Here is a 21297-nt window from a genome sequence, read left to right as displayed (position 1 = left end):
GGATATTTAGAAAAATGCAATTCTTAAAACTCTTCATGCAATCAGCTTCAGCTAACCGTGTGGAGTCATTATGTTTCCTTCTGTATGCCTGTTGTTTTTCATTGAACTTGTATTAATTTCAGTTCAGAGAGAAAAACGTTGCCATCCTCATTTCTTATGAGAAGTTTGTCTTCTCTCACTTTGAAAGATATTTATCTTTTCTGAAATATTCTGTAAATTTTTGGCTTGCTTTATGAAAGCGTATTATCTATGAAAAGAGAACAGCCAACAGGAAGCTGAGAGCAGCCAACAGGAAGCTGAGAGCAGCTAACAGGAAGCTGAGAGCAGCCAACAGGAAGCTGAGAGCAGCTAACAGGAAGCGAAAAAATCTAACAGGAAGTTGAAAGAAGCTAACAGTAGGGTAAATAACAGAGTGAGTTGTGGAGTTAATTAAAGAGTATCCCGCTCTGAGCTGCTACTTTGTGGAAGTATGGATTTATCTGAGCTTAGCTCTGTTAGCTAACGTGTGAGCTAACTGGTTTAGCTGAGCTCTGTTAGCAACAGAAATGCAGAGAGCTGCTGCGTCCTCACACCAGTCTGAGCTTTAATTAGCTGTGGTGAGCTGCCAGGTTGCTCTTATTATGCTCAGCTGGTGCCTTCGAAGTTTTCTCGGAGTGAGTAAAGGAATCTCTCGTTGCAATAACAGTTTTGTTAGAAGCGGTGCGGAGCTGGTGACATTTCTGGCATTAGCCTAATTCCCAGACTGTGAATGAAGCCTGATGATGGATGACTGCTGCTGAACTCATTTACCCTACATTATTCTTTGGGAAAAGACGATCCATCCCACTGTCGCCCCGTCCTCACCCCGGCCGGCCGCCCGCCCGCCTCCCTACCTGCGGCGGCCGCCTCCCATCGCTGGGCCGCTGACTCCAGAGACGGCGGCGTGAATCGGGTCCGGGGGAAGTTGGGCGGCTGTGTCGGAGCGGCTGTGATTTAAGCGCCTTTAATAACCTTTCACAAACACTCAGGAGAGTGATGTAAAGCTCAGCGGCTCCCATCAGGGCCCTCACAGCCCACGCTGGCCTCCCATTCATCATCCTGACAACACCTGACAGCCCTGCTAACGGCGGCCCCCGCCTCCTTCTCCTCCTGGCCTCGCAGTCTCTCTTTCTCCCACATGTCTCCCCTTGTCTCACTTTCACTTTTGCCTCTCTCTATTTTGCTTCTTTAGTTTTCCTTCTTACTTGACTTCTGCTCTAAGCGGATTTGGCTTTCCCTTTAATTTTTCTCGACCAAAGTCTCCAACTCTTCTGCCGATATCCATACGTTTCGGGCCTGACAGGGACGGATGGAGCGTCAGGAGAAATGCCCAGCGTTCCTGATGCTGTGGAGATTCCTGAGCTAGCTTCCATCGTCTCGGTAAGCACGGCGTCCTCGGAGCGCCGTGGCTTGTTAGCTCCAGAATTGATTACCCGGGAAAAGGAAAAGCAACATTTTCAGTCGACAAGCAGGCGGGACGGAGTCCGAAGCCGGGACACGGGGTAAATGAAATTATACTTGTACTATATTCCAGCAGCAGAAATATTCAGAAGCCATCTGTCGCTGTCAGGAAGCCCATAACGTCCCGCTCAGTCACGCTGGCCTGTAATCAGCAGGGATGCCTGTTATTTTAGTCTTCCGCTTAATTCAGAAAGCTTAAACATGAGGTCAAATTTGTCCACGCTCCATCATAGAAGGTACAATATTTAATAAAAAAGTTTTTTTTTTTGTATTTAAGTTCAGAGGAAACGGATTGTTCCACGTCAGATTTCAGGAATGGCTTCGAGTTTTTTTTTTCTTCCGGCGCTTTTATGGTCTCACACTCGTCTTCTTGATTTACACTGATGATAGTGGCCGGCTGATAGCGGCCAGCTGCTAGCATAAATCAAGAAGATGAGTGAGACCTTTAAAGCGCCAGAGGAAAACCTGGAAGCAAGGCCTGAAATCTGACATGGAACAATCCATTTCCTCTGCCCTCCCAACTAAATAACAGGAAAACACTTTTTTTTTTTCATTAAATATTATGCTAGCGGTTAGTAGCTAGCCGCTATCGCTTAGCCACTAGCTTCTTTCTGTTAGCGGCTAGCTGCCACCATTTATTTTAACACGCCATAAACTGAGAACCAATCCTGTCATGAATGCTGTGGCTGCTTTTCAGATTTTCTCATTCCTTGTTCCTCGCTGGCCAAGTCTGAACACTTAACAGGTTTAGTAAAAGTGTGACATTTCCTTTCAAATTTCTCACTAAATTCTGACCTGACAATACAAGCCGACTCTTTCCCGTTATGATGAAAAGTGTTATTGGCGGCACTGTGATGTTGTCAGTTTTTAAAAGTCTGTGAATTATGGTCTGCGTGCGTCAAACTCTTTGGTTACTGCAGGTTTTATTATAAGAAACCACTTAGTTTAAAATGTTGCTCTTTAGACATGATAGGCTATGTTTTTGGCTAACTGAAAACTGCATTTTAATCTATATTTTAAGTCTGCTGGCACAATAAGCTACACATTGACAAACCGCAGAGATCCAATTTGTATATATCCTGTTTGCATGGAATATGTAAGTTAATACAAGAAAAAAAAGACCCTGTTATGATATAAGGTTTTCAATTTTAGCTTTTTTGGCATTTAAAGTTAGCAGGCGTTATTAAGAAAGGATGTATTTTTCACTATGTGGTTGCAGTTCTCTTTATTACCATGGTAACGTGCAGGAACGATGAATTTACTGTGTGTGGGGGGTGAAAGTTGTTTGAATTTGGCTTCGGAGATGTTGCAAATGATTGCCGGAGTAACTGCTTGGAGAAGACAGGAGCGTGTTGAAGAGCTTCGCTTAAAGAAAGCGACTGTTCTGCTGACGTGTGGGGCGATCGACGAGCATCCAGGCCCGGCAGAACCGGAGGATCGGACCTCTGAAGCAGAAAATACCGGCGCTCTAAAGGGAGGAAATGTGTTCCTCGGGTTACAATAAAAGCCTCTCGCTGAGCTTTTGTCACTGAATTCAAGTTAAGAGATCCCATTACTGACATGTGATGCAGAACCGATTGGTGGCATGTGTGTGTGTGGGTGTGTGTGTGTGTGTGTTCACCTGGCTCCAGCCGGGTTGTTACCTGCAGCTGCGGCTGCTTCACAGCTCCGCGTTTAGAGGCTTCAATCAGCTGCTAAATTACCTTCCTGTGGAATCAAATCCAATTAGAGATCGCACAAACACTTCTCTTCCTCTCGCTGTTCACCCAGAGAGCTTAAAGAGTTATTTTAGAACGAATCGATCCCATCGCATCGCCGGCTCCTTTCTCCCCCCTCGGCTGAAATGTGGAAAAGCAGAAGTCCTGCGAGGCGTGATGTGTGGGAGCTGAACTGCCTGTAATTTAAACTCCACACCTACAAAAACCTGCAGTTTAAACCCACCTCTTCTCTCCCCAAACAATCAATACGACTTAATAACGTTTAAGTTTCCTCCTTTTTAAAAAAAAAAAAAAACGCTTAACGTTAGGCGTGGAGAAACCTTCTCTGTTGTCGCTAAAAGGAGTTTTCTGAACCACCTGCAAAACACTTTTGGAGCTGCGAATTTATTCCATTTTAATGCTTAAAGTTTTGCTCCTGCCACTTCTTGGTACAAGTTAGAATAAAATAAATGTCTTAATGTAACATTTCAAAATGGCACCGCGCCTCGTTTGATGGTGATATTTCACTTTCTGGAAAGTTTCCAACGCCCGGCAGCAACCGGCTTCTTCAGTCTGACAAACCCAAAAAAAACCCCCCGGAAGAATATGAATAAAACAAACAAACAAAAAAAAAGGGATTCAACCTCTGATTATTATTATTATGAATACATCTGCCTTTTTACTGGGAATCTTGGCAAAAACCTAACAAAGACGGGTCAGTCGGAGCAAGAGCCAAAGAAAATGTTTTAAACTTCTTTTTGTGATTCAGTCAAACAAAACCGTTACAATCCCAAGCTTTTCTGTTATGAAATACAGCGAACCCCACATATTCACAGGTCAGCAGTTGTGTATTTGTTTCTTAAATATTCCTAATAGTATTCCAGAATCTAGGTATCTGAAATGCCTAGATTCAAAGCCATTCGATACACTATTGGCTACACAGTACCTTAACTCCAATTACGTGTCAAATATCAAATCTGCTGGAGTTAATTAACGCTTACTAACACTAATTCAGTGTTAAATCTTAATATTAACTCTCACCATAAGAGTTATTTATAATTAATATTAAATAGGTATTTTATTGTTTTGAACTTTAACAAATTCTATGGAAAATGAACAGTTAATAAAGAGGCATCGGTTTCCTCAAATGCATTTATTTCAAAACGTGCACCATAACCACAAAGCACAACGCGACGTGAAATAATGTGCACGTTTCACATGTCGCTTTCATTCACATGTTGCTTATCAAAAGGTCTTGACGTGTCAGCTGTGCAATACAAAATGCAGTACATGCTTAATGCGGTTTTCTTCAATACAACATGCATGAGATTGTTCAAAGTACAAGGTGGAGAAAGTGAAGCAAGCCGTTCATGCAATATGATGGAGTAAATGATCAGAAAGGTTGATAAATCTGACCAATATTCATGTAAACGTTCAACATCATGAAAAAAAAAAACATACTCCAGATTATTACGGATCTTGTTCGTTAGCCAAGAATTTGACTGAATGTTCACCGGCTCGATTTTTTTTTCCTTCTTCTAACACTTGTACTCCGCAAACATTTGGCATGCTAAGCTAAATGTGCTAACGTGATGTCTGTCATACAGCTTGATCGCTACTCAAAATAATAGTGATAAGCCATCTCAAAAAGAAATTACTTACCAAGCGCAGTGAACAACAACAGTGGCATGTGGAAAGTAAATCCTGCCGCTTCGCTCTCGGTGGGGAACCTGTGATTCTGGGACGGAGTCAGTGAATGAACTCCTTTAGTGTTACAGCCGCTGTAGGAGTTAAGAAGTCAAAGAGTCACTGATTCCATTTTAACACCTCTAGATTTGATAAGGAAACACTTTGTTTTAACGCTGGATTTTAACTACTAATCCCAGAGTTACATAAGCAGAACGTGGCTCTATTAGAGTAAAATTAACTCTGCTTTTGCATAAAGTCTACTAACACCAAAACATTTAACGCTTTTGAATTTGCTGCGTGGTATTTACAAAGCAACCAATCACTGAGAATAATTTATGTCCCTCCTCTCTGACTGGCTGAACCCTCAGGAGAGAAGATAATGAAGATGTTAGCTTCTGCGCTAAGCTCTAAGATGTTTTCCACTGTTAAAATTAAGGCATATTTGGTGTCTGAAGTGTTAAAATGTTACAAATAATTTGAGATATTTTCAAGGAACAACCAGAACAACCACTGTATTTGGGAACAATGTCAAAACCCACAGAGAAAAGCTTCAGCGGCCTGTTCGACCTGCTGACTCGCTCTCTGGAGTCCATCGAACTCATTTGGCAACTCTACCTCTCCGAGGTTCTCCAGAACCAGTCGGACCGTGACGCCATTGTCTGGACCGACGTCGGTCTTCTTCCGGTTTCTGGCCTTGTGATCGGTATGTTCTGTACAGCTTAGATGTCTCGTGTAAGGTGGAAAAGGTTCGAAATCGTCTCTTAAGGGGTTGTTTTTTTGATGAGACAGGAAGGTGTAAGGTGCACATTAAATCCTTTTGTTTTGAATTCAGACTGAAGAAAACACCTCCAGCGTCCATTAAAAACACCAGAAACGTTGAATCGCTCTCCCGGCTCGGTGAGCCTTATTACTGAAGCAGCCGACTTGGTGCCTTGACGTCTCTCCACCCTGCAGCTAAATGCTAAGTGGTCCAAGGCAGCGCCTTCCCTGGCGGCTCGTCTTGTCGCCTGCAGCTCGCCCTCTCTGCTGGAGTAGCTGCTTGGACGGCAGCTGTCGTCTCCCCGGCTGGAGGAAACGAGCCGCTCCTCTCTGGATGTTGTTTAGCTCGTCTCTAGAGAGGCGAGGCTGAGGGCTAGCTTGTTAAAGAGCCATTTGAGACGCATTAGGACAGCTGTTTTCAGGGTTTATGTGTTGTTTTGTTCCACCTCTGTCGACATGCAGGCTCTTCCTCTGTAGCTGCTGAGTCTAATCGCTACCAAGGTGCCTATAAGCACTCGCAGTGGAGAAAGCAGCGGTCCGCATTAAGAAGGGACGGATCGCCCTGACAGTAAAACACACTGACACTCGCTTATCTAATCACTAATGGCCTCCAGATAAGACTGCTGCTGCTAATTGAAGTGGAGCGCCAGTTTCTGTCTAATCTGTTGGACGGACGACATTTAACAATAAAAGCCAACGTGGGTAACTGGGAGAGCTGGGAGGCCGACACCCAAGATGTTCATCAGCTACTGGAGCTCAGTTCCAATCTCTCTGATTGCTTTGCTGGTCGAGAGGAGGAGTGAAGTCGGCGCTTGGTGTACGTTATTTCAGGATGTGTGCAGCGTGTTTGCTCCATGCCTGCTCTTTGTTCTCCTGCAGAAGGAGCTGTCAGCGGAGAAGCTGCCCGTCGGGCCGAGCCGTCCGGCCTCTCTCCACATCTCCCTGGAGTCCCTGAACAAGCTGAACCACGGCGGCGGCGGCGCTCCGGACCCCAACCTGAGAGCTGACGGCGACGCAGGCGGCAGCAGCTGCAACGGCAGTGATCCTCTACCGTCGTCTGGCTTTGGCAGCAGGCCGGGGCTGGACCACTCCCTCAGCGACTCACTGTATGACAGCTTCTCATCCTGCACCAGCCAGGCCTCCAATGGCGTCTGAGGAGCTGCTGCACCGCTGGATGTGTGGCCCTGTATTGATCTTTCACCACACCCTTTCACTCTAGTGTCAGTGGATCAATGACTTGGATGTTGAAGGGTACAGTCGGCCCATTAGACCTGTTTTTAGGTTTCCATACCTGGTGGCTACAAGACAATGAGAACTATTGTCTCTTGACTCAGTCAACACGGCGGTTTCTAGAACCCAGTGGTACGGATGATTTCAGCATCCTCAGAAATCTCTTGATCTTCATGTGATTCCAGACCATCATGTGTGGTGAGGATGTCTCCTGGTATGAGAGGACTGCCCACCTCTCATCAGGTCCAACCTAGACCTAGACCTAGATCTAAATATAAAAACACCAGGAAAAGTTAGTCCAACTAGCCTAAATTTAAAGACGATTGTCAAAAACAAATTAATTGTCGTTACATAGCAAAGCAGTGCATTCGAAAGTGTCTAGCCAGGCAGAATATTTTGGTAGTTAAGGATATTTTCATGATAATATTAAACTTATAATTTATTTTTTTTTTTCTCTCAACTGATAATTGGTTGTTTTGTGAGTCAGAGGATAAAGACTACTACTCTTTGATTTTCACAAGACACCAAAACAGAGGTTAGAAAGTAGGGGTCAGGGCGCTGCTGTAGGTCAGTCCCTTTCGTTGTGGTTTGGAGATTTTTAGGAATCTTAGAAACTAAGAGTCAGAGACTGAAACCTTTGAGATTTCCAGTTTTGGAGAATCGCAAAACGGTTTCTGCAGTGAAGAAACGTATCAGTGAAACCGCGGTGAGGCGCTAATTGCACCGTCCTTCACTGCTGGCTGGATAGAGCCAAACCTTGCTTTGGGTCTGAACCTCTTGACTAAATCTCTATTACTTTTCCAAAAGACTTTAGCAGCCTCACCCACAAAGTGACCCAATAGATTTTCCATACAACCAAAGCACTTAGAAGATCCATTAAGATAGACTCAACCCAATCCAGAACCTTGATTAGTAGAGAAACATGTTACCAAATTGTCCTGACTGACATAAACTTTATTTACACCCAGATTTATGGTTTATACTTCTGTGTTGAGGAAGATCTCTCTATAACTACCTTTGTTGAGTTCCAACAATTGGCCATAAGGACAAGGTTCTCATTTGCCAGTCTTCTGGATGTTGTTCTACTCCATCCAGTTTTAAGGAGGTGCAATCTCTTTTCATAAACCAGGTTTGGGTAAAGAGACTACTTGGTTAGATCTCGGTTGGGTCTGACTTATGTCTTGGTTGGATCTTGTTAGGGTCTTTGTTAGATCTTCATTGGGTTTTGGTTAGATCCTGGTTGGGTCTTTGTTAGATTTTGGTTGGGTTAATCTTTCATTCACCACACATCCAGAGGACCCATTTGTCCTAAGCGTTGAAGGCAAGAGATCTCTACTCTGACATGGGTTTGAATACTTCCTGATGCGAGTTTAGTTTTCGGTACATCAGTCCTCCGACTGTTTGATCTCTTTTGCTGTCGGTAACTCAGGGAACTTTCTGGACTCACAAAGATTGTAAATTAAAGCGTCTTTCCCTCATCTTTCGTCTCGATGAGTTCAGGTTTCAGAACCGGTGTCTCTCCCATGTAGCATCACTGCAAACCTTTCTACTGTCCTCAGTTTCTCCTCGTGTCTGTATATTATGTTGTACATAAAATCACTATAAGTTAATATCAGAAGGGGCATTGCTGATTGATATGTGACTAAAGCGTTTTGTAAAGAAAAGCTGTACATTTTTGCCGATCGTTCGACTAACTTTTCCAGTCGTGCTGTTTGAAAACGGCGCGGATCGTTTCTGATCTTTTATTTTGAATCAATAAATGCAAAAAAAAAACACTTCAGGTGTAACTATGCCAAATTGTTGTCTGGAATCTGACAAGCTGGTGCTAGTAATCAACAGAGTTTGGAAAAAAAAAAAATTCTATGGAACTGTAATTATTGTAAGAAGAGAGTGTGAAGGGGAGGGTTGTGTATTTTTCTAGCTGTCCAATATTTATACCCAGGTTTTGTAGTGTGACTGTCATGCTTCACCTTTTTCCTCACGTTTCTTTGTAAAGAGAACTGGTTACCAGCAGTGTTACTTCGGTAATTATTGTTATTATTATTATTAATATTATTATTATTGCTGTGTGCAATTTTTGTCTGTTACTCTAGACTTTAAGGCTATATTTTATGTAACTATTTCCTAAATAAATATGAGAAATTATTTCCTATTTCAAACGGAGCCGCCGGCTGTTTATTGACGTGACAATTGTAGGTTTGTGTTGTTGCCCCCACCACCACCACCACCACCACCCCCCCACCCCGGTGGGAGGTAGAGGGTGGGGTAATAATCACGGCGTCGCAGTCTGTTGGCGACGGTTCAACGCCGCCCTGTCCCCTGATGGGTGATTACAGGCGCAGGGCCGGACGCAGCCAGCTCACTCACGCCTGGCTGGGTCCGGCTCGGCGCTGCCATTGATCACCGAGCGGGCGGAGGGGAGGGCGGGGGGGGGGGGGGGGGGGGGCTCATTATGCTGAAAATGGAGGTTAATTTGTGCTGAGTCGATGATGTTTCTATTATTTTAGGGGACGAGGGAAGAAAAAGCGCTGAAATAACGAGGTGGAAATGCAGTTTAGACGACAGGCGGCTTTCGCGGGAGAGGTTAATTAGATAGATTAAAAAAAGTTATTAACCTCTGCGGGATCGCTTGCTGTTCAGGGTAATTATGTTTGCTCACGACGCTTTTTGATCACAATCCAAACTTTACTCATGTTTGCTCTGATTTGTTTTTTTGTTGTTGTTTTTTTTTAGTTCCTAATATTTTTAAGCTTAATCTTTACGTTTGGATAATTGGGAAGAAGAGTGTTGGACGTTCAGGTGCAACAGCAGCAAAGTGACACGGAGGTTCTCTCTTTCTGCTCTTAGTTTTCTACTTTCGCACAGCTGTTATGTGTAACCACGGCAACAAGGTTTTTTGTTGCTTTTATCTAGCTGATTAGCGTCGCAAAACTTCAAGTAATACCTGAGCTGAAGAGAGGAGGGAGTTCAAAGCATCTCCAGACAGATATTTAAAGAGAAGCAGCAAAACCAAAGGAGGTGGATTAGCAGAGCTAGCTAACTAACTAGCAGCTGATGATGTCATCGGAACGTCATGACATTGATATTCATTAACAGTCTTCAGTCAGAGGCCTCTTTAGACTCACTGCAACGCTGACTGCTACTGTAGACGCACAGCATTGCCATCACCAATGACCCTTTGAAGACACCTGGATAAGAGTCGTGTGATTTAATGTCCCTTTTGGATTTTTTTTTTTTTTTTTTAAATTGAATATGATTTTTATTCACATGAAAAGTCAGATTGTGCTCAGTTTTGTTCCCTAGTGATGATGTTTCTATTTAACACTGTGAAAGAAAATCAGTAAAGTCCGATCATGTCTGATCGTTTGATGCTAAACGTGCTAGCTTTGTTGTCGCCAGGGATGCCGCCAACTTCCTGGTTAAACAACGACGCGATCTGGTCGAGCTCGAAGGCGGCGTTTCGGAGTTTTAAAGTCCAGAAAAGTGACGGGAACGCCTCAGGAAGCTGAAAATTCCCACTTGGAAAGCTGAAGGATTCTGACTGCAAACCGATTCCCTGTTTGAGAAACGGAAGGTCGAATGTTTGTGTGTCTGCTGCACTTCCTGTAAATAAAGGAGACGTTTTTGCACTTTGCATGCGCGCTGATGTGCAATTTCTCTTTCATAAACTGTAAACAGTCAAGGACTGTAAGGTAGCCAATCTGGTTCTGTTATGTTTCATACAGGAAGTTCTCATAGATGTTCTGAATAATGGTGCGGTTCATCGGCCATATTGGGGTTTTTTTTAAAGCTGGAGCTGGTGAGTTGTAACCCTGTGGCACAATCGACTGAAAAAGTCGGAAACCTCAAGATCCCGTCTCAACATCTGTCTGCGCTCCAGTCATACTGCAGGGTAAGACACTGACTGCTCATAAACTCTCAATAGAATCCCGCTAACCGTCTGGATAGAAATGTGACACCAGATAACTTCAAATTAAAACTTTAAAGACTTTTTTTTTTTTTTTTTTTTGGTGGTCCGGTAACATTGAGAAAATTAATCACGACAGAATCGACCCTCCAGATTAAAAAAAGCTGATACTTTAGTAAAAAAAAAATAAAAATAAAACAGATTTATAACAATTAGGATAATGTGATCTTTGTGTGAAGGGAGAGAGAGGAACGTGGTCACGTGGTGCGCTGGATGCTGCGGCGCTCCAGCTTCTTCCTCTCCAGTCGCTCTGAGCGCAACAACCTGCGCGGAGCTCCGTCTCTCCCTCCCCCACCTCATCCCTCCATCATCCCTCCATCCGCCCCAGAGGAGGTGAGGATGAGCCGGCGGACCGACCCCTGCTCCTGCCGCTGATTCCCTCCCGCTCTCATGGTTCCCCTCCCGGCTGCAGGCAGAGGATGCGGCTGCTCGTTTTCGCCACTTTACTGGGACTCTTCCTGGACGCAGGTGGGTCAACTGGACGCAACAGGAGAAGACACAAACGCTAAGCTCTCTCTCTCTCACACACACACACACACACACCCACACACGCACACACACACACACACACACACACACACACAACAAGCTGCATCTGAAATGTTGGGGAAACCGTTTGATTTTAAGCGTTAAATGCACTTTAGTGGAAAAAATGCAACAAAGAAGAAGAAAAAGTGCGTTTTGAGCGCAAGATCGTGCGCACTAATCCATTCTCTGCTGATTCTGAGAAATGATTTTCTTTTTTTGTTGTTGCTTGGATTCAAAACCTTGACTTGTCTCTGGAAAAGTTGCAGAAGTGTTCTTTTTTTTCCACTGAATTTACGCATTTCTCCACATTTGCGCAGATTTGAGATTTTTCTTTTTTCTTTTTAGCGGTTCCTTCTTAGCGGACGGTTGTGGGTGAATTGAGCTGGATTTCAGCTCCTGCCGAGTTTCCACTAAGGTCTTCTGGCTCCCCGCTGCTGTGATCAAGCAGCGCTAACTGAACCCGTCAGCTGAGCTTAATGTGACATTGACTCCGTCTGCGGCGGGATTTCATCTCCAGAATTGTTGAGTTTATTTTAGTTTTTTATTTTTTCTAGATTGCGGCTGAAATGTTTTGTGTTTTTTTTTTTTTTTTCCCGAGGCGCCAGGTTTCCTCCTGCAGCCGCCTTGCCCTTTCTGCAGGTTCGGTGTGCAGAGCCGACCCCACGGGGAGGTTTCCAGGGCGATAAGAAAAACTCACCTGGTGGAGTAAAAAAGAAGAGAGCAGAAGCCACAGATGATGGTTTATTTTATTTTATATTACTCGATCCGTTTTGTTCTGTAAATGCTCCTTTTTTTCTTTATTTTATTTTTTTTATCAAACGCGTTTCCACGGAGCCGCAGCCGCCGCGGAGGCTCCAGGTGTGAATTCGTTTCCAAGCGCAGGCTGGAAAATAAAAACAGCTGCAGCTTAAAAAGTAGATGTGTTGGTAGAAACCTGGGCTCTGTGCAGAACTCCAACTAAAAACTAAGAAAAAGAGGAGGAGTGGGGGGAGGGGGGGTCTCCTTTTGATCTGAAACAGATGAACATTAAGCTGTAAAATGAGTGGAATTATCCACTGTGGAAGGAAATGATGCAGATTTTTCTTTCAGTCGATTCCGGTTACTGATTTTTTTTGTTGTTGTTGTTGAAAACTTCTTTCAAACTAATCTGATAATATTAAAATCCAGACCTGCAATTGCCACCATAACACTATATATATATTCATTTATCTGTATAGGTGGACAAAATTTAATTTATGGTTAATTTTAAACATTTGAGGGAGAAAACCTGGAGTTAAAGTGGAATCCTGAATGATTTCATTTGTATGTTTAGAATTTTATTAGAAATATTCTCATGCAATTCAAAAAAATTCTGCGTTGACCCCGAAGGGGAATTGTCTAATGGACAGGAAGGATCTCCTGTAGCAGTCTGTGTTGTGTTTGAAGAAGCCTCTGACTGAAGCCTCTGTTTTTCTAAGACAGTCTGATGGAGAGGAAGGTCAGGTTGTCCGTATTGAACCCATTTTGGTTTCTAATGATAGAAATATGAGGACCGTTCTCATATTTTCTGCCTCGTGTTTCAGATCAGTGTCATTTCTCCCAAAGGCCATGGCGGCCATTTTTAGTTTCTTCCTGCTGAATGACGTGACGACCTGGAGCTTATTGATGTGATGAAGGAGCAAAAAAAAAGCAGACGAGATGCGTTCGAGTTTCTGTTAGTGAGATTAAATAATCAATATTGCAGATTATTAATCCCAAAGGGAAATGAAAATGCTGTCGTGTCGAGGCTGACGAATCTCCTGTAGCAGTCTGTATTGCAGCGGTACTGTAGAAGCCTCTGTTGCTGTATAGCGGAATGATGGTGAGTCGTTTGTCACATTTTACGTTTGATGAAGAATCCTTTTTGTTCCTTTTGTTGAAGCTGCTGCAGGGTTTGAAATCCTAAACAGATTAATTATGCAGCTAATTATAACACATTATGAATTAGCTGACATGGTGCCTTCACTGACCAGGGGAAAAAAAACAACAAATAGTTTTAAAACTCCCTTTACAACTTTTATATATATATATATATATAAAAGTATATATATATAACATAAATTCTTCTTTTTATTGGATTTCTCATAAATACTGATCACACATTTCATTTTACGCCAACTAAACGTTTGTTTTAAAGTCATATCTATATAAATATATATACCATGTTATTATTATCTATGAGAAACACCCTGCTCTTTTCCTTCAACACCAAAAACCTTCTAAATATTGCCATAGAAACATTATATTTTAAACCTTTTCTTCATTTTTTTAAATAAATGCCATTCGCTCCCCCCCCCCTGACACAAAAACATATTTTTAATGAATTTTCTAACAATTGAATCCCTTAAGAGTCAGAATCAGAATCTGTTTGGGTTTTTTTTTATGCTCATTGTGCAGAAACCAAGTCTGAAAATATAACGTTTAAAAAAGAAAACAAAATAAGGAGGAAGGAGCGAGGCGTTTATGTATCTGCTGCTATTTTTTTTTTTTTCCCATAATGCGAAAAAAATAACAGAAGGATTGTTGTGACAGTTAAAAATGCTTATTGTATGAATTTGTTTTTGCACCGTCACTAAAATCCTCCTGAAAAGCAGATTTAGCGAGTAAAGTCTATTTTTCTGCTTAGTCATCATAAGTTTGTGAGAAAACCTTTTTTTCTTCTTCTTCTTCCATCCAATAAATATTAATTTACAAATTTGGTTGGCATATAACGCCTTTTGGCTTGGAAACGTCAAAACATGAAATTATGAGCAGATTTCAACCCCAAACAATAAAATAAATACAAATAATCTTGAATGGAACAAACAATTCTTGTTCTATTTAATTTAAAAGGCACATTTAAGATTTAAAAGTGGACAAAAAAACAAAAGAGACAATGACAAGTTTTAGCTGGAGAAGCAGAAGTCAACGCTACATCGTCAAACTATTTGGCTGTCTGCTTTTATTGAAGTTATTGGCTAGAACTTATATAAAAAGATGCATTGAATTGCATATTTCAATGTTGTTCATTCTTCTTGCTTTATTCTAGGAGCTTTTATGCTAAATTTGACATTTCGAACCTGTTAGCTACGTTACTCAGAGCTGGTACAGCTAACATTAGCATGAAGGCGAATTCAGGTCCACTTCCTGTTTGTGTGTGACAGGCGACGGCCTCCAGATCCAGTGCTACCAGTGTGAGGGTGTCAACTACGACTGCTCCACGCCCGAGTTCATCGTTAACTGCACGGTCAACGTCCAGGACATGTGCCAGAAGGAAGTGCTGGTCAAACCTGACGGTACGCCGCCGCTTGCTAACGTAAAAAAACCCCCCAAAAAACATATCTAGCGTGCTAATAGCTGCCTCCTTCCTGGAGATTTAATTTGTGTTTTCTTCTATTCAGAGCTGAGGATGTAAATGGCAAAGTGTCCAATTAGAGCTGCTAGCTTGTTCCGGCTGATCATGGGGGAACATGAGTCAGCGTAGAAACTTACACGACCTCCAAACTCGGTTTCCTCTGGAGACCCAGGGAGACATTTTCTGCTGTGATGACATTTATGTTTTTTGGGGGTTTTTTTGATTCTGCGAAACCAAACAAAGACAAACATCTCGTTACGCCTGCGTCGCATTCGCACCTTTGACTTTTTGTTTTTTTTAAAGGTAACATGAAAAGACATAAATGATTTCCCTAAAGACGCCAGCCGTCCCCTCTCTCCTTTCTTCCCGCCTCAGATACATTCCTCATGTCTGACTTACCTGGCCCCTCCAGGAGGTCAACGCAATCTCCTGTGATTTTCGCTGGAACCGACATTGTTATCTGTTATTTCTCTCCTCCGCGGAGCTTCAAAGAAAGCTGATGTGTGTCCTCGCAGCTTTACAGCAGGCAACAAATACCAGTCGGTTCAATCTTTCAACTGGATAAATACATGTATCATTTCTCGCTGTGATGTCTTTCTCAGTGCTTCAAAAGACTGTCATAAAACATCTGAAAATCAACCATTTTATCAAATGGAATAGGCTAGCATTAGCTTCCAGTGGCTCAAAGCTAAAAATCAAACCAAAGAAAATGAATAACGAGGCATTTAACACTGTAATTCAAATGCTGAGTGACTTTTAGCTAAAAAAAAAAACAAGGAGACAGTCTTACATTATGGACTCTGTTAGCCTGACTAGCTTAGCAAACTTAACCTAATTCAGCCAAATGTTGAGTTAGCATTATGAAAGCAGCTGAATTTGTTGAAACGCTAGAGGAACATACTAAAAATTAGAAGTTGTTCAATAGCATGTGTAAATAGTTGCCTTCAAACGTAATTAGCTTTATCGGATACTTACAGAGCTGCTTGGGAACCACCAACTTCCCAAGCCATTATTATCCATTTACAAAACTCTAAGTTAGCACAAAGCTGTGGAAGGCTGTGCTATGTTTTAGTGTTCAAATTTATCTTAAATGAGAATGTCGAAGTCAGCTCTAGTTAGAAAATGTAGAGATTGAAAACTGAGCTTTTCCCTGCTGGTGTTAAATGTCGAACTTTAGTTTGAACAAATGTTGAAACCTCACAATTTAATGCTCTGATGGGCTTTTAAAGTAGTTATAACTGTCTAAATGTAGCAAAGCATAAAAGAGGCTAATTTCTATCAGTCTGATTGTTGCATTTCTGAAACAAAAGCTGGTTGAGTTGTCTCAATGATTAAAGGTATAGCACTGGAAATAATTTTCTCATTACCTTAGCTTTGTTATTCTTTTGCGAGGACCACATATAGAGCTAATTTGGTAAATTAGCTTTAGCATTAGGTGTAAACAACAAGTCCTGAGGCCTCTGCTAAAAGGGGTTTATGGGAATCTGTACATTTCTTTGCAGATGATTTGCTGCTGTACATCAACATGAACGTTTAGCTTTTGGCCACATTTAACTATTTTAACCGTTTGAAAAGATGAGCTGTTAAAACATAACGAGTGAGACTACAAGTCATGTTTTTATTTAAAAGCAAATCCAAATAAATGTACTTCAGATAATAGAAGTATATGATAAAAATGTTTGGGTAAATATTTCATTTAGGTGTCAAGAAATAATTTTCCTTCCAGACATAAAACTCCCTAAAACAATCGTCTCTCCAAGACTTTCATGTATAAAACACTAGACTAAGTAAAAAAAAAAAAAGATCAGATGTGATTAAATCATAAGTTGGGCTTTGTTTAGACCGTGTTGTCTACAGGGCAACTTAGCTGGTCATTCTGTTTATTTATTGCAAAACTAAGTTGACAATTATTGCCGTGGAGGAAGGAAACTCTTCATCTCTCCATGCTGTTGGTGCGGCTAACGCAGCCCGCCTGCTGCAACATAACAGATGGTGCTAATACGGAGGAGCTGGGCCTGATAACGGCCGGGCTGTCTGCTGTTTTTCTTTAAGCAGAAATATAGAGCCCACAGATAAATATCAGTTAATAAGATCAGCCGGAGGATCGATGTCTCCATAAGTCACACAGAGCAATAAACTGCTGCGGCGCGCCACAACAAAGCATAGCTACCTGTTCGCTCTGAGTAATCTGATTACATTGGAGGAAATGTTCCTGTTGTTGGGGGAACCGGAGGCAGTAAAGTCGTCTTCCTCCCGCAGGAACCCACTACAGGAAGTCGTGCGCGTCGTCGTCGGCCTGCCTCATCACCTCCTCCGGCTACCAGCAGTTCTGCACCGGCCGGCTCAACTCGGTGTGCATCAGCTGCTGCAGCACGCCGCTCTGCAACGGCGTCAAGAAGAAGCGGCCCGTGCCGTCGGCCGCCGCCGCCGCCAGCGGGCGGGCCCTGCTCTTCCTCACGCCGCCCATGCTGCTCCACCTGACGTAGTTGGACCTCGGACTGTCGCGTAGAGCCACGCAGGGTAGACGTAGCTCTTTTTCTGGTTTGTTGCTCACGAGAGGAAAAAAAAAAGGAAAAAAAGGAGCCTAATGTATCCCCTCGGTCATTTTGTGTTAATTATTAAGCAAAGAAAATCATTGGATCAGCTCCTGTGAAGCACGGTAGTGACAGGGTGATGCTGGGGGCCTGCTGGGTCCACAATCATGTTAGTGCTACCAGCTTTTGAGTCGGATGCCTAAAGAAAAAGCGGCTAAAAGCTTTGATTCCTAAAACCCCAGTCGGCGTTTCTGCTTCAGGAGGTAAGAAGAAAAGCACGGCGGTGGCAGGGTGGTGATACGGGCTTGTTTTATATACCTGGATCTGTTATTTGTCCGTCCAGGGTGGAACGAAGTTAGCTTGTGATTGTTTTCAAACCTGAACGCTGACGTTCTGTTCCAGGTGGGTCCCAGGGGCTGACAGGTGAACGGGTTTGGATTCTGGTTCCCAGTCCCCAGTCGCCGGTGTCGCTTTTCGTGAATTGGAGTGCAATCGGCAGATCTTTGGATCATTTCAGGCTTTTATTTTATGCTCTTATGGTTTGAAATGGCCTGTGGAATTAACTTTGTATTGATATAGTCATTGTTATTTCTCAGAATTACACTTTACTTATATTTACATATATATACATATATTTACACACTGCCAGGCGGTATTTTATCCTTCTTTCATTGCAGGAAGTATAAAGGAACTAAAATGCATCTGTTTAAGTTGCTGCCTACTAATCTACCGACACATAATCGAGCTAATTCTTTCAAATAAAAAAATTTGCGGGGCATTTAGATGTATAAGACATGAATTATTATGATTATTATTTCAACGACGGCGCAGCATTACGAGTGAAAAACAATAAATACGCCTCACAGCTTCAAATTAAACCTGCGTGTTCTCTGGACTCCTTACTCTGTAAAAAAAAAAAGAAGTGTCAAATTTAAGAGGAACTCATTTTTAAAAAATAAGCACTTTCAATCTTTGTCATTATTTCCCCAACGCCTTCCATTTCCGCCTCACTCTGCAGGGTCTGAGTGTGTTTGTGCTCAACGCGCCGTGGACAATAAAGTGTCAGATGTTGTTTATTTATTCATTTATTTGAGGCCGACTCGACAGTCTGTTTTTACAGTGCTTTAGCTATAGTAGAGGAGGGACGTCCATGGCTTCTTCTGACGAGTCTTCTGTGAAGAGTAACGCTGTATTCTGCTGATATGTGGTTTCAATAAATGTTGCAGAAAAATCTGCTCTTATATTGTGTTTGTGGCAAATCCGCAGAACGTCCTGGCATTTCTTCACGCCGATTCTTTTTCAACATATTTGTTGCGTTCATCATCCTCTGTAACATTTGAGACAAGCTTGATATTTGAATGTTGTTAATGAAGAAAGTAGCTTCTTGTGCGATCAGCTTAATTCACAATATTTGAGTGAAATGGAGGCGGAGCTTTGGGTGCTTGAAGCAATTCCAAGATGGCTGATGACGTTTCTGTTTACAGCTAACATGGTTCCGACACACACAAAAAGGAAACGTATGACTAAAACTTTGGATTCATAAGAAAGTAAAACGTTGAATTAGATGGAATCTAACAGACATCAACCCGTCAAGGAGAATATAAATAGACGATGGATCCAGTGCAGTCCAGCTGTAGCGGTCTCAATCAGTAACAACTTCAACACCAATGACTGTTGTTGTGTTCAGTGTTCTAACGTTGATGAAATTCGTACCATTCCATTCGCTGGCTTTATAGTCTTATCCTGGCATTAACGCATCAGCGGACAGCGGTCTCCTGTAGACCTTTACTCTGACACTAGAAAAAGTAAAAACAATTCCAGACGTTTCATGACAGATGGAGGTTAAAAAGTCCAAAATGAGAAACTTTCCAGTATCTTCCATTTTATCTCCTGAAAGTCTTGCTCTCTCTCGCTGTCCCACAGCCTGGTACAGCTTAAAATGGTGTGCTCACTGAAACAGGGTCATGGAGTTCCAGTGAACAGGGTACCAATATTCTCTTGGTATATTTATTGTTTTTCATAAATTGTGCAGCCCTACTGAAATGTAAAAGAAAAACACAGACCGACAGAAACAGAACAACCAAACTGTTGGGAACCAAGACGTTTAATCTGTCCATCGCCGTTTCTTCCTTCCTGGTCTGTCTGGCTTCACCAGCTCTGATTCCTGTCATTTCCACATTGGAAACACCTTCCCACAGGTAACCTGTAGAATCTATGTAGATCTTCTATAAGTCTGTTGTTGAGAGCGTCATGCAGAATCAGAGCCAGTGACCTAAAAAGGCTCACCAACCTGATACAGAAGACTGGTTCTGTTTTGGGGACGGCTGTGGAACCTCTGGAAACGATCCAAAGTAGGATTCTTCATAAAATCAAAAAATAACTACGGACAACCCTGACCATTCTCTTCATGAGACCGTCTTGAGAAAACAGACTGTCTTCAGTAGGAGGCTTCTTCAGACTCACTGCAGCACAGACTGCTACAGGAGATCTTTCCTCCCAACAGCCATCACCGTCTTCACTAACTCTTTAATGAGTCACAACAACATTTAATATCTTTTCAGGGTCAATAAAGTATTTTTGAATTTGAGTTTGAAGTCACTTTGTTTCCCCAGCATGTCTCCTGGTGTTCTGGTTCAGGCTCGATGATTGACCTCTATATGTAATTACAGCCCTGATGATGGACACACAACACAACCTCCTACTGGATTAACATGTTTCGTTTTCCAACCCACTGAAGAACTTGGAGCAGCGTGAACAGCATGATGGTTTAGCTGCAGCTAAATAATGCAGGCGGTAGTTAGCGGCCGGCTGTGTGGAGGGCGTCCTGCCGACTGGGTGACTGAGCATCATTAGGCCTGAACACGAAGGGCGGCTGATGATCACAGCGGGAAAGTGCCGACTGCAGCTCTCCAGGGGCTTAGAAGCAGCAAAAACAGCAGATTATTAAAAATAATAAGACCCTCCTCTGCCTGGCTCTAATGGCCGCCGAGCCGGGCCCTGACAGCGGTCATACTTCAGCTGATGAGGGACCTCTGTATACCCAGCAGGCCCGGCTTCGGCGGAAAGAGGGCCGAATTATTTGTTTGTGTGTGGGCGAGGATCAAAAACCTCCAGGGAGTCAATTACCCCTGCATCGTCCTGCTGGAGGAAGCGCCCTCACTTCCTGTGAATCGATGGGGCCGCCGCCACCGGCCCCCGCTACAAGGCCAGCCCTGTAGGAATTAGAAACTCATTTAGCTGGATTAGGCACCAGGCTGGTATTTTTGGCTCAAACACTAACCTTACTTTGGTAAATGGAGGGAAACGTCGTTCTAGTTAAAGCAGCTCCAACACCGGCCTAGTCAAAGTAGCTCCAAGGAGGGATCATTAACAAGCACCTGACCTGCAAAAACTCTGTGAAAAACTACAAAAACCTGCTATTCATGATGTTGTTTTTTGTATTTCAGTAAATGTTTTTAGAATCCATTCTCATTTGGTTTGTTTAGTAGATTAATTGATTCAAACTCTTGGGGTTCCTCGTTTTAGACATGACGGGAGCTCTGCTGCCCTCTGGTGGACAACATGCAGAGGTTCAAAAACATTCACCTGCTCATTTCTTCTTACCCCTCCTTATCCAGACAGCCCTAAATATGATCCAGTTTTCTTCAAAAGTGAGTTAGCTGATCGAAGATGGAGATGTTTTGATGTGGACTCTCGAGAGACAGGGTGAGTTGGCGTTTAATGATGAAAACTAAATCTTGGTGGAACTGAAGTGTTTTATTCAGTTTATTCCAATCTTCAATACTTTTAATATACAATAAAAACAATGGTAACATGTAGACTAATAAAAAAAACACACACACTGACGGTACCAAAGGTCCACTGTTTATTCACTTCTTCAGCTGGTGCATTACTGCCACCTGCTGGTGCAAACAGGAGCCAGCATTAAGGCTGGGATATTAACAGGATTATTAGCTGGGAAAATGATCCCACATCATTGCAACAAAAATAATGACAAATGCGGACATGTAAGTTTACAGGCGCTGTCTTTATTTATACATAAACACTGAAAGAAACACTTTA

General features: G+C 42.6%; 2 protein-coding genes across 5 annotated transcripts in view; both read left to right on the top strand.

The window, feature by feature from the left end:
* The window catches only part of LOC102231473 (nck-associated protein 5-like), a 126515-nt gene extending 117814 nt beyond the window's left edge, over positions 1–8701 (top strand). For all 4 annotated transcript variants that reach the window (XM_023329190.1, XM_023329191.1, XM_023329192.1 and 1 more), the window contains one exon: positions 6504–8701. In XM_023329190.1, coding sequence (XP_023184958.1) covers positions 6504–6779 — 276 coding nt within the window. In that variant the 3' untranslated portion in view covers positions 6780–8701. The remainder of the gene's footprint in view (positions 1–6503) is intronic.
* A 2344-nt stretch (positions 8702–11045) lies between these two features.
* LOC102230907 (ly6/PLAUR domain-containing protein 1-like) lies at positions 11046–19822 on the top strand. The gene is made up of 3 exons (XM_014470074.2): positions 11046–11289; positions 14511–14642; positions 16961–19822. Exons 1-3 carry the CDS (start codon positions 11241–11243, stop codon positions 17185–17187), a joined length of 408 nt encoding a protein of 135 aa, XP_014325560.1. The 5' UTR covers positions 11046–11240; the 3' UTR covers positions 17188–19822.
* The last annotated feature ends 1475 nt before the right edge of the window (positions 19823–21297 follow it).

This window comes from Xiphophorus maculatus, chromosome 24, assembly GCF_002775205.1.
Source record: "Xiphophorus maculatus strain JP 163 A chromosome 24, X_maculatus-5.0-male, whole genome shotgun sequence".
Lineage (NCBI taxonomy): Eukaryota > Metazoa > Chordata > Actinopteri > Cyprinodontiformes > Poeciliidae > Xiphophorus > Xiphophorus maculatus.
This window is presented reverse-complemented; position numbering and strand designations above follow the sequence as displayed.